The sequence below is a fragment of the Geotrypetes seraphini genome, chromosome 1 (assembly GCF_902459505.1).
Source record: "Geotrypetes seraphini chromosome 1, aGeoSer1.1, whole genome shotgun sequence".
Taxonomy (NCBI): domain Eukaryota; kingdom Metazoa; phylum Chordata; class Amphibia; order Gymnophiona; family Dermophiidae; genus Geotrypetes; species Geotrypetes seraphini.
The window spans coordinates 306,257,855-306,270,342 of NC_047084.1; the positions used below are offsets into that span (position 1 = coordinate 306,257,855).

Below are 12,488 nucleotides of genomic sequence, written 5' to 3' on the forward strand. Positions count from 1 at the left end.
GTACATTCAAAATGAGTATAGAAAGCATACATAAGGGATACTTTTTCAAATTATCTACATGTGAAAAATCTGCAGATACATTCTGCCTGTGAACATTCTACCAGTTTTCAAAATGAAGGTGCACTAGAGGCTGACTGAATTTTGGTCTCAGCACCAAAACTGTCCCAAAATCTGAGGTTGTGTTTCGGTCAAAAATGCAAGTACATTTTTGTCCGAAACCAAAACTCCCCACCCCCAGCAGAGACCAGGTCCTGACAGGTCAGGCAGGCCAAACCCTCCCCCATCCACCGGAACTGAGCAGGTGTCGCCAAGTAGGTCACACCCTCTACAGTAACCTGAAGGTCCTTCCTGGGCCTACCTTTAAGTACGCTAGTGAAACAGTGGCCTCTTCAGGATAGGAGCTATTCTAGTCACAGCCACTTTCTTGGAAGCCATTTTATGGAGGAAACCAGCAAGGGCAGAAGTGATTGGGATAGGTCCTGCCCTGAAGAGGCCACTAGGGCTGTTAAAGGTAGGCCTGAGGAGGACCTTCAGGTAGTTATTATTATATTTTTATTAGTTCAATAGTATGGTTGAAAACATAATATCAGAACTCCATTGTACACTGTGAAATCTGTTCAGCACATAGTTTATCCTTTCAGTGTTACTACTTCTACTACCTAAGAAGTTATAGGAATATACTGTAATGGGCATTACTATTCCATAACTTTTTAATTTCCTCAGTGAGTCTTTCATAAAAGACTTGAAGCTAAACCTGTTTCAGTAATGAATAAGTACCAAAAAGGTACCTATACTGACAAGATGACCAATGGAGGGATGAAGACATGACCCCTCACACTACCCCAGTGGTCACTGACCTGCCTCCCAACCCCCAAATATGTACATGAAACAGTGCATACAACCCTGTATGACAACTTCAGATGTTATGGCTAGTCCTATTAGAGTAACAAGTAGGTTCACAGAGTAGTCTTTTGGTCGGTGCAGTGGACTATAGAGAAGAGGAAACACAAACCAAGTAAAAGGACCGGTGTTCGACAGACAAAATTGAAATCCGAAAGCACAAAGGGGAACACAAGTCTCTAGATGTCCATGGTTTTCTGTTAGCGTTCACCAGCCATGTTTGGCGAAACCCATCGGGCATGGTTCTTGGGAGCACCTTGAATAAACTTTATTTGAATCTCCTTATTGTATGCCGATCTTCTTTTGTTCTACGTTGAATTCTTTGGTGGATTGCTTGCCTTGTTTCATTACAAGTTAACATACATGGAGTGGAACGTACTAGAGGTGTTATAGATTTGGTTGTTTATATATGCATATGGGTTACAGTTGGACGACTTAGAGTGAGGCAATTGAGAGGATATGCAGACTTGGTTATTAATATAGACTTATGTTTATGTTTTGGATAGTAGTACTGCTTTACAATGCATTTGAACAATGTGAAAAATTCTAGTTGTAGACCTGATTGATGTCCAGAATGAGTTTGACATGAAGGTGGGGTGGGGGCAGGGGCCCAGTTCCTAGGGGCACTCGAAGAATTAATCCTGCCCTGGAGATCACTGTTATAAAACAAAGTAGATGCCTCATTTCCTTTGTACATTAGGTGCCACATAGGTACCATTCAGTGCTTAAATGTAAGCTGTTATTGAATGACCCCCATTATGGAATGTGAGTATAATTTTAATAGCATTTAAAGAAGAAAAAATTTCAGACAGGCCAAGTTTGGTTCATTGCCTTATAGCTCTTTATTTGGCATTGTTGCTCAGAAGCAACATGTGTCTTCTATGGCTCTTATGGGAGATCTGCATTTCCAAATGCCTATTACTTGGCACTGTTGCTCTCGTTCAACATCAAGTTACTTAAAGCAGCTGTTTTACCATCTGACAATTAAAGGGTTAAAGACTGCTTGTAATCTAAATTCAGATTTTTGTTATTATGATTATGAAAAATAAAGCAATGAATGTTCAACTGATTCTAGCACAGTTTTCATGACATGCTATCATCATCATAAATAAATCTCTCAAAGTAGAAAGCTCTGTTCCTTTCAAGGAGATAGTAAGAATATAAGAGATTTTCTGTTCTGCTGTGGATCAATTTTCATACCCTTCGAAGGCAGACATAAAAGACTGAATCATTAGTATGATGCCTTTGGTTTTGACTGAAACATAAGAATAGCCATACTGGGTCAGACCAATGGTCCATCAAACCCAGTAGCCCGTTCTCATGGTGGCTAATCCAGGTCACTAGTACCTGGCCAAAACTCAAAGAGTATCAACATTCCATGCTACCAATCCAAGGCAAGCAGTGGCTTCCCCCGTGTCTCTCTCAATAACAGAGTATGGACTTTTCCTCCAGGAAATTGTTCAAACCCTTCTTAAAACTAGCTATGCTATCCGCTTTTGTCACAGCCTCTGGCAATGCATTCCAAAGCTTAACTATTCTCTGAGTGAAAAAATATTTCCTCCGATTGGTTTTAACATTATTTCACTGGAACTTCGAGTGTCCCCCTAGTCTTTGTAATTTTTGATGGAGTGAAAAATTGATCCACTTGTACCCATTATAACCCCCTAATATCTGCTTGACTTTATCTTTTAATATTTTCTGGTCTTTTTTTCTCAGTGACTACACAGCTGACTTCTGTGTTATTGTTTTGTAGATGTTGACGAGTGCTCTATTGACGGTAACCTGTGCAGCCAAAACTCAGCAGACTGTGTCAATACTGAGGGTAGTTATCTCTGCATATGTTCAGAGGGCTACACTGGAGATGGTCTTCAATGTAAAGGTACGAAGAAAAAGAGAAAAATGGGAGTAACTTATATTGTCCAAGATGTTGAGTTACAAACGGTACGCCTTGCTGTTATTGAAAAGGAAGAAGCCCCAAACTAAATACGCATCGCATTTGGTTCTTCTCAACATAACTCCAAAACAGCAAGCACACTCATATTCACCCCTTGACACTGTTCTCATCTTATGGGCTTTGTTTAAACTTACACTGAAAGGTGGAAGGAGATATGTTAAGCACTAGTGGTGTAGCGAGGGTATGAGGCGCACGGGGTAGCGGCAGCCCCCTGTGCCCTCCTCTCTGCCCCCCCCACCACTCCTTCCATGCCACACTCACATCCTCCATTCCCACCCCTGCACCTCTTTAAATCTTCAGCAGCACAAGCAGCTTCTCTGGCCTGCTGCTCGCGCTGACTTTCCCTCTGACATCACTTCCTGGCCCCACAACCCGGAAGTGATTTCAGAGGGAGCCAGGCCAGCTCGAACAGCAGCCTAGAGTAATTGTTCTCACTGGTGAAGATTTTAAAGAGGTACAGTGAACGTAGGGTGCAAGCATGGCATGGGGGATGGGGGGTAGGAGGGGGGAGAGGTGCCGGTGCCCAGGGAGATCTGCCACCCCCTTGCAGCGCCATTGTTAAGCACCATAAAGTAGTGCCAACTATCATACTATTTCAAGTAGTTCCAGAGAGGGCAACTACTGGAAGTGCTGATTACAGTGCATATTCTAAGGCTATTGTATAAAGATTAAAGCAGCTATTTTTCTTTAGAGAACACAAGAGGCAAGAGAATGCATCTTGGCTTGACTAGTTACACCAGCCTTATAGATAGTAAATGACCATGCCTAGATGTATATATAAATACATAAATTATAGTTTCCTGTAATTTGCACACATGTGCTCCTCTCATGTTCTGCCCAAACTCTGCCCATGCACATGCCCACTGGCAAAATATGTACCATCCAAGCTTGCCATGTAATTTTCTGCTAGTTGGTAATCTATAAGAGGTCATTTACACACAGAAATGGCCACTTACATGCACAAATGACTAGAATATCATTATTTATGTTTCTTCTTGCTGCCTAGAAGTAGGCATCTCATTATAGATTAACCCCCCTCCATGGTGACTTTCTCCTAGTATTATCACTTTAAATGGTCTCTCTTGGGGCCTATGTCTCTGAATAGAATAATTTTCTTCATACCATGACAGTAATGAACCTCACTCCTATGTCAGGGTATATGGAGTATAAGCTCAATCTCTCAAATGCACTACTACAACTCACCGTAGTACTTGTATCGTGCAAAAGAGAGCTTTTGTCCAGAGGTGCATAGGGAGTAATTTGTGCCCCTGTACAAAATGTCTGTGAGGCTCCACTTGGATTATTGTATTCGGTTCTTGAGGCCATATCTTGCTAAGAATGTAAGAAAACTTGCAGCTGTTCAGAGGAAGGTGGCAAAAATGATATCTGGATTGCTCCGAGAAGATGCTTGAATACCTTAGTGCAGTGGTTCCCAGCCCTGTCCTGGAGGATCCCCAGTTTTCAGGATAGCCCTAATGAATATGCATGGTGTGGATTTGCATGCTTGTCATTTCCATTATATGCAAATCTTTCTCATATATGAAAACCCGATTGGCCTGGGGGTCCTCCAGGACAGGTTTGGGAACCACTGCCCTAGAGAAAAGAAGGGATAGAGGAGATTTGATACAGGCATTTAAATAGTTAAAAGGGTACTAACCTCAAACAAATCTCTTCAAGATACTGTGAAACGGTAACACTAGAGGATATAAAATGAGATTGCGGAGTGGTAGATTCAGGAGAAACATCAGGAGATAAATCTTTATGGAGAGGGTGGGGGGATACCTAGAATGCCCTCCTTGGAGAGGTGGTAGAAATAAAAACAATGAAGGAGTTAAAAAATGCTTGGGATAGACGCAAACAGTGGCGTAGCGAGGGTGAGAGGCGCCCGGGGTGGCGGCGCCCCTTCTTCTCACCCTCTTCTCTGCTTCTTCCCCACATCCGCTCCTTCTCTGCCCCCTCCTGCCGCACGCCCTTCCCTCCCCTCATACCTCATTAATGTTCATAGCGCAAGCAGCAACTCTAATCTGCTGCTCGCACCGGCATCGGCTCTTCTTCTGATATCACTTCCTAGGCGCAGGTCCAGGAAGTGACGTTGGAGAATGAGCTGACGCTGGTGCAAGCAGCAGATTGGAGTTGCTACTCATGCTGCGATTGTTAATGAGGTACGGGAAAGGGAAGCGGCATGCACGTGGGGTAGTGGGGGTCAGGGAAGGAGCGGGGAAGGTGGAGAGGAGGACTGGAACTGGCGCCCCCATGAAGATGACACCCAGGGCAGACCGCCCCTTCCCCCCCTTACTACAACACTGGATGCAAAGGATCCTTGAGTAAAAACAGGATAGTAATGACACAAAACTCTACAGAACTAGAACTTCATTGTGATGGGCAGGAGTGGTGCTTAAGTGGCAGCCCCGACAGTGAAGCCAATCCCAGATGGAATTCTCAGGAAATGCAATCGGTCTAGAAATGAAGATTCAGGAAGTTGTTGAACTTGATGTTCCATCCAGCATGGGGGTTCTCTGAAGAAGCTTGTCGGCGAAACGCATTAGGACCCACCTGTACCTGCTGTAGCAAGTTGGATTCCTAAACACTCACAGTTAAGTTTTGCCTATTTTGAGGATCATAGTTTTCACTTAAGCTTTGGACATTTTAAATGGACATTTAATAGAAAAAAGAAGTAAAATAGTACAAAAAGACATTCACCAAAATTTAAATACCTTTCTACTGTTTGAGGATGGTGCAATGATAGACTCTGAAAGTCCTTACAGGGGTTTCTGCTCTGGTTTGGTCACTTTCTTACCATATATTGGTTCTGAGCACCTTCGAGGTTTAAAGGCATTTTCATTTTGTTTTTTGTTCCCTTTTTCATTTTTGTTAGTTTATTAAATTTATAGAACATCATACAGAAAGTGCAAGAAATACAGTACATTACAATAAATACATAAAAGCACTTATATTCTGAAACCATAAGTCTTTTCTCTACCTTTCCACCCTCCCTCCCATCCCCACCCTCTTTCCCACAACCTGGAAATTTCAAAGTTGACAGGATCATGTGAATTTTATTAAAGATCTTTTATATAAGATTCCAATGGTCCCCGAATCTCTTTAAATTTCATGGCTACTTCCTCTGCTAATATTTTCTCAAACCAATAGTACAAACAAAGAGTCTCCTACCAAAACGATAAATTTAATCGATGCCATTGTTTCCAATTCCTCATTATCATTTGTAAGGCAACTCCAGTCATAATTAGAAGGAGACTATCCTTATATCTTTTAAGTGAGTATTTAGTCATGAATGAGGTTCCAAATAATATAGTACTGTAAGATAACGGTATGGGTACCTCTATGGTCTGGATCGTGTATGTGGCAAGATGGATCAGGATAGGATGGAGTTAGCTTAGACAACGATTCCGGGGGGAGGGAGGAGGGCACTGTGGCCATTGTCAAGTGGACTTCTCTGGCCTGTGTCAAATATGTGGTAACATGGATCAGGAGCAAGAAATTTTTTATTTTTTTTTTTTGTTATCACGTTCATATACTCTGAGTGAAGGTCTTGACTCAGAGGAGAGGGGGAAACATTTTATGGTGGATCTTAGCAAGTAAGTGAATAATTGTTTATTAAAACTACTTGATATCCTGCTAAATTATAAAAAGGTCATAGTGGCTTACAACAAACTAAAATTAAATTTAAAAAGAATCCAAATTTGTGATAGGATAGAATAAAAAAATAATCATATCTATAAATTTAAAGCATTTTGTTTCATCCCTTGTGTTATTTTCCACACAGCTGGTCCAGTCTGCTAATCAAAAAATTAAATGAGATAAGGGAATATTCAATGCAATTTTGGGGAAAAAAAAAGAAATAGGCCTTCAGTAAAGCTTTAAGGGCTCCTTTTATCAAGCCGCGCTAGCGGTTTAACGCGCTAAACCGCCGGCCGCGCTAGCCGCTACTGCCTCCTCTTGAGCAGGCGGTAGTTTTAGGCCAGCACGGGGGTTAACGCGTGATGAAATGTCACGCGCATTAACCCCACTAGCGCGGCTTAGTAAAAGGAGCCCTAAATTTTTGGTTAGGCTAGTTATGAATGTATATAGGCAGGTAAACTGTTCCAAATTGATGGAGATAAATAAAAATCTATAGGAGTCTAGAGAGCGAAGGGCACACATAGGAGTTCAGGGAATAGTGACATCTGCAAGGTAAGAAGGTGTTCCTGAGTGCAATGCTTTAAGCATTAAACATTCCCCTTCTTCTATGAAACTGCACTAGCAGTTCCTAGCTTGGGGAGCCGCGCTGAATGGCCTATGCTGCTCCTGACGCTCATAGAGTTCCTATTAGCGCAGTTTCATAGAAGAGGGGAATAGTTTTTTAAACCTGCATCTGTAATACATAGGTAACCAATGAAGTTTGATCAATAAAGGGGTTGCATGATCACAAGCTTTGGCCTCAATTACTGCCTCAAACATGAATGTGACTCTTGGGCAGACTGGATGGACCATACAGGTCTTTATCTGCCATCATCTACTATGTTACTATGTTGTATAGACATCCTATCAAGGTGTGCTTGGGAATTGCTTTTAATATGGAAAATATTGGTGTCTTTCTGTCTCATTTTCTTGTTCTCTGACTGCATTTCTTGAGGATCGTCTCTCCCTTCTTGTGATATGCCATTCTCATGTTTTGGTTGTTTTTTTTTCCTTTACTGGTATGTCCAGTTTTCTTTCCACTAAATATTTTATTAGTTGGAATGGAAATGTCTCAGGTGATCATAATGGGTTTTTTTCATTATCCATACTTCTCTTAAGATCATTACTCTAATGCTTTTATGGTACAGTGATGTTATGATATTGACAAGCTTTCAATGAATGAGATGTGCCATTGTATTGTGTTTTTCTGTAATGAATTTTTTTTCTCATAGCCTATGAGATGAATAACTGTTACTAGCTTTTCCCTTATAGAATCTATAGATGTCTGTTTTCCTAGTTTTTTCTATTCTTGCTGTGAACTATCTCATACATAATTTACTTTCCTGGGATTTATCTATCAATTTCTAATCCTTCAGTTTCAGTTTGTCTCTTCATGTGTTTGGTTTTGATCAATACATGGATCTTGCATTTGCCACTTGTTTTTACTAATTTGCTGATCTAATTCTTTGAAGATATTTTTTCTCATGTTTTGCAAATTCAGCCTTTTTTCATATGTCTACTAGTGGATTCCTACTTATTCTTTCTACTTGGAATATCTATCTGAGTTTAAGGATGGAGACAAATTCAGAAAGTTTACTTTCATACTTCAAATGTTTTGCATATTTGGATCTATTAAAGCACAGGTGTCAAAGTCGGTCCTCGAGGGCCGCAATCCAGTCGGGTTTTCAGGATTTCCCCAATGAATATGCATGAGATCTATTAGCATACAATGAAAGCAGTGCTTGCAAATAGATCTCATGCATATTCATTGGGGAAATCCTGAAAACCCGACTGGATTGCGGCCCTCGAGGAGGGACTTTGACATCCCTGTAAATTAAAGGGTATGATAATACTCACAGCTATGCATAATCAACATGGTCAAGTAACATTATTATGACCGCCTGCTAATATCCAGAGTAACCGCTTTTGGCAGCATGAACGACAGCCAGACACCATGGGAGGGACTCAATAAGATGCGAGATGGTTGCTAGAGGTATCTAGAGCCATGCAGACTACAGTGCATCTGACAGTTTCGGATGGGTACACAGTGGTGGATCCAGTCATCAAGCATGTAAATTGAGGTGGTCCCAAATGTGCTTGATTGGGTTAAGGTCTGGGGAATTCAGAGGCCAGTAGCTGGAAGTCTTGGTCATGCTCTGCGAACCACTCATGAACAATTTTGGTTGTATGACATAAAGCATTGTCCTGTTGAAAGATCCCATCAGCCATAGGGAAGACGGTCAACATGTAAAACCCGAATGTCTCAATTCATCCTCCTTTTTCTGGAACCATATGGTAACCCTATAGTCTACTGATTCTCCCTTTCAGTGAATGCTTGGAATCTCTATGCATAGGGTTACCACATGGCTCTAGAAAAAAGAGGACTGATCGATGGTTGTAAGAGCAAGAAATCCTTGGAACATACACTAGCATTTCAGGCTGCTTTCTACGACAGGGAATTTAGGCCACTGTTGCATACGTTAGAACTCAATTGAAAGCTCATCTTTTTTCAAAATATTTAGGGCTCCTTTTATCAAGCCACGCTAGCGTTTTAACGCACGTAATAGCATGCGTTAAACCGCCGGCTGCGCTAGCCGCTACCGCCTCCTCTTGAGCAGGCGGTAGTTTATGGCCAGCGCAAGGGTTAGCGCGTGATGAAAAGTCACACGCGTTAACCCCGCTATCACGGCTTGATAAAAGGAGCCCTTAATGAACTAATTTAAATCATCCTTAGGTTATGTTATTTTTAATCATTTGTTCGCCACATTGAACTTACGGTTATGCGGTTTATAAGTACGATGTTATGTTATCCATCCTCCTTTTTCTGGAGCAATATAGTAACCCTATCCCTGCACCTTGCTATCATAAACCCCACCCCTTAGTGCCTATACTTACAGCCTTTCTTGGGCTTCTAGAAATTGTAATCTTTATGTTTAAACCAGTGCATTTTTTTCTAGCAAAAAAGGTGCCGGTACTCAAATTCCAGGCCATTCTTCAGGAGTGGGGTGATCCCTGAGGGACCTCCCCCCCCCCCCCCCCCCAGTAGCCAGGGCCCCTGCAACCAGCCACAGAATCCATGAAAAGGCAGCATGGACTGTACAGAACCCAAGCTCTTTTATTAATACTTGGGACACAATGGAAAAGGTGCTGGTACTCGGTACCACTTAGTACCCCATTATAAAAGCCCTGGTTTTGACTCTTCCCTGAAAGCCTTTTTACTTAGGATAATCTCTCCTTCCCACTTCTGTGAATATGATTGGTTGTATACCATCATACCTTTTCTGTTCTGCTATATTTAAAATCATAATGTGCTTAAACAGTATTTAAATATAAAAGAATAAGCACGAGTCACTGTATGGAGAAAGTAAGTGCCAAGTGTATAATTGTATGGTGATTAGAGTTGGGGGTTTGCATTCCCTGGATTTGCATTCACTGCCTTCTTGGTATGCAAAGGTATCTCATGCATATTTATTGTGTATATCCTGAAAACCTGAGGGTGCCCAGAGGACTGGATTGATTTGCACTGCTCTAGTCTAATTGCAGGGCATTACAGTTCAGTATAGTCCAGGGGTGGGCAGCCTCGGTCCTCAAGGGCCTCAACCCAGTTGGGTTTTCCCCAATGAATATGCATGAGGTCTATTTGCATACAACGGAGGCAGTACATGCAGATAAATCTCATGCATACTCATTGGGGAAATCATGAAAACTGACAGGGTTTGACCCTTGAGAAATGAGGTTGCCGCCACCTGGTGTGGTTGGTCTCTTAATTTTACAGTACCGTGACATGCTTGTCATTGCTGAACCTTTTGGATGCGAGATCTGTTTAGAGATGCCAAGTTATCCAGATCCAGGCTGGAAATTTTGGGACAGTCCTGGATTTCAGACTACCCAATCTTGGTGCATTATGGGACTCACAGCACTGAGTTCAATGGACAGGATCAGGCTGTTGTCTATGCTTAAATCCGGGTCTGCTTTCCACGCCAGAAGCAGCTCTGTTCACATTTTTGAAACATAAAGTGTGAATTTGGGTTCAGTATGAAGCAAAATTACAGTCATACAAGTTTACTTGAATTTGTTATCCCACCTTTTGGACAGACCTTCAAGGCAGTTTACAGTCTTCATAAGGGTAGAGGAAGAAATTGTTTGGAAAATCAGTCTGACACGCTCAATGATACCAAAATATATTTACTTTCCTAGCTTTATTTCTGAAAGTCCCATGTCCAGCTCTAAACTTTAATGAACTTTTTGTGTATCTGTATGAAATGATCCAGAAATTTCCATTCCCGCTCCGGTCAGTACCAACTATCCCGCCACATCAGGACAAGGCAACTTCCTGGGAATCTGCCTCCCACCCTTTGATGATTACTGCCTGAATGGAGGGGTCTGTATTCATTTTCTGAAGCTGCAGGAACATGCGTGCACGTAAGTCAGAAATGTTTGATGTGTTTACCCCCAGAAGGGGACTTTGAATTGAACATTGCATTTTAGATGTTGAAGACTAAGGGCTCCTTTTACAAAGGTGCGTTAGGGCCTTAACGCGCGGAATAGCGTGAGCTAAAATGCCGCGTACGCTAGCCACTACCGCCTCCTCTTGAGCAGGCGGTAGTTTTTCAGGTAGCGCACGCTAATCCGGTGCATTCGCTGAAAACACTAGCGCATGTTTGTAAAAGGAGCCCTAAATTCTATATATTGTATCTAAAAAAATTGGCACCGAAAAAAGTACTGTTCTATAAACCATGCTTAAAGTTAGGCACAATTTATAGAATAGCATTTACATCTAGGCCTTCTGGCTCTAGCCTCTCTCTGAGATTCTCGGACAGAACGAGAGCCAGAAGGCCTTGAGCATGCACAGATGCTCAAGGCCTAGTCTGGCAAGCAGCACAATCTTCGGGCACCGGCACCTCCAGATTGGGGGTAAGCCTTCACTTTGGGTGGGTGGGGGATTCCGGTTCACGTGGGGGGGGAGATTAGAGTTTGAGAGGGGGAGCGATGCCAGTTTGCAGGGGGGGTGGCGTTTGCAGGTGTGGAAGGGGGGTGGAGATGCCAGTTCGCGGGCGGGGGGACTCGCAAATTGAGTCAATGCTCGGTTTGCGAGTCACGATTTGCGAAAATGTTTTGCTCGTCTTGCAAAACACTCGCAAACCGCGTTACTCGCAAACCGAGGTTTGACTGTACCTCTAAAACCTGGTTCAATTATAAGCACTTGTCTTACTGATTGTCCAAGTGACGATTTAGGCCAATTTTTAGAAGTTTTTCCATTTCGATTATGAGCCCCATAGCCTATTTTATATATTTTTGTCACAATTCAAAAAGAGGGTTTTATTGACAGCCACAAATCCTTACTGGTTGAGTCCTTCAGCTTTACTTGTACTGTAGTATGGTCGTTAGTTAATATAATAATAATAATTAATAATAATTTTATTTCTTATATACCGCTGTACCTTGAGGTTCTAAGCGGTTTACAGTAGAAACAGAAGAAATGCAATAAGTAAGATTAATTAAGATGAAGAGAAAGTACTTAGAGTTCCCTGACTGTCCCAAAGGCTCACATTCTTGCTAAAGTACTTGAGAAAAATAAATTAGTTAGGTTATAAACATAGAGTAGAAGAAGGTAGGAAAACAGTTCATAGGAAAATTAATTTCGAATACATTATACATTATCTATTGTTCAAGGCGGAATACAAATTATAGGAATTACCAAAAGAATTGCGTAATAAAGATTATCTAGATAAATTACATAACAGTGATTCGTGTACATTAAATGGTGTGGTAGAGGATTCAATTTTGAGAATTACATGGTGCATGTATAGCATTGCACAGTAGGTGTCGCCACTGATCCATTCATCCTACCCTGTTTGCCTTCAGCAAAAGGTATAAGCAACCAAAGCAGCTACATAATTCAAACATGTGAGGACAGATAAAGAGAGCAGGAGAAAGAGGCAAAACACCAGAGATC

General features: G+C 41.8%; 1 protein-coding gene across 7 annotated transcripts in view; it reads left to right on the forward strand.

Annotated features, from left to right (window-relative positions):
• EGF (epidermal growth factor) overlaps positions 1-12,488 on the forward strand; it is a 163,300-nt gene that overhangs the window by 90,583 nt on the left and 60,229 nt on the right. For all 7 annotated transcript variants that reach the window (XM_033955436.1, XM_033955427.1, XM_033955418.1 and 4 more), the window contains 2 exons: positions 2,654-2,779; positions 10,804-10,954. In XM_033955436.1, the coding sequence (XP_033811327.1) occupies positions 2,654-2,779; positions 10,804-10,954 (277 nt within the window). The remainder of the gene's footprint in view (positions 1-2,653; positions 2,780-10,803; positions 10,955-12,488) is intronic.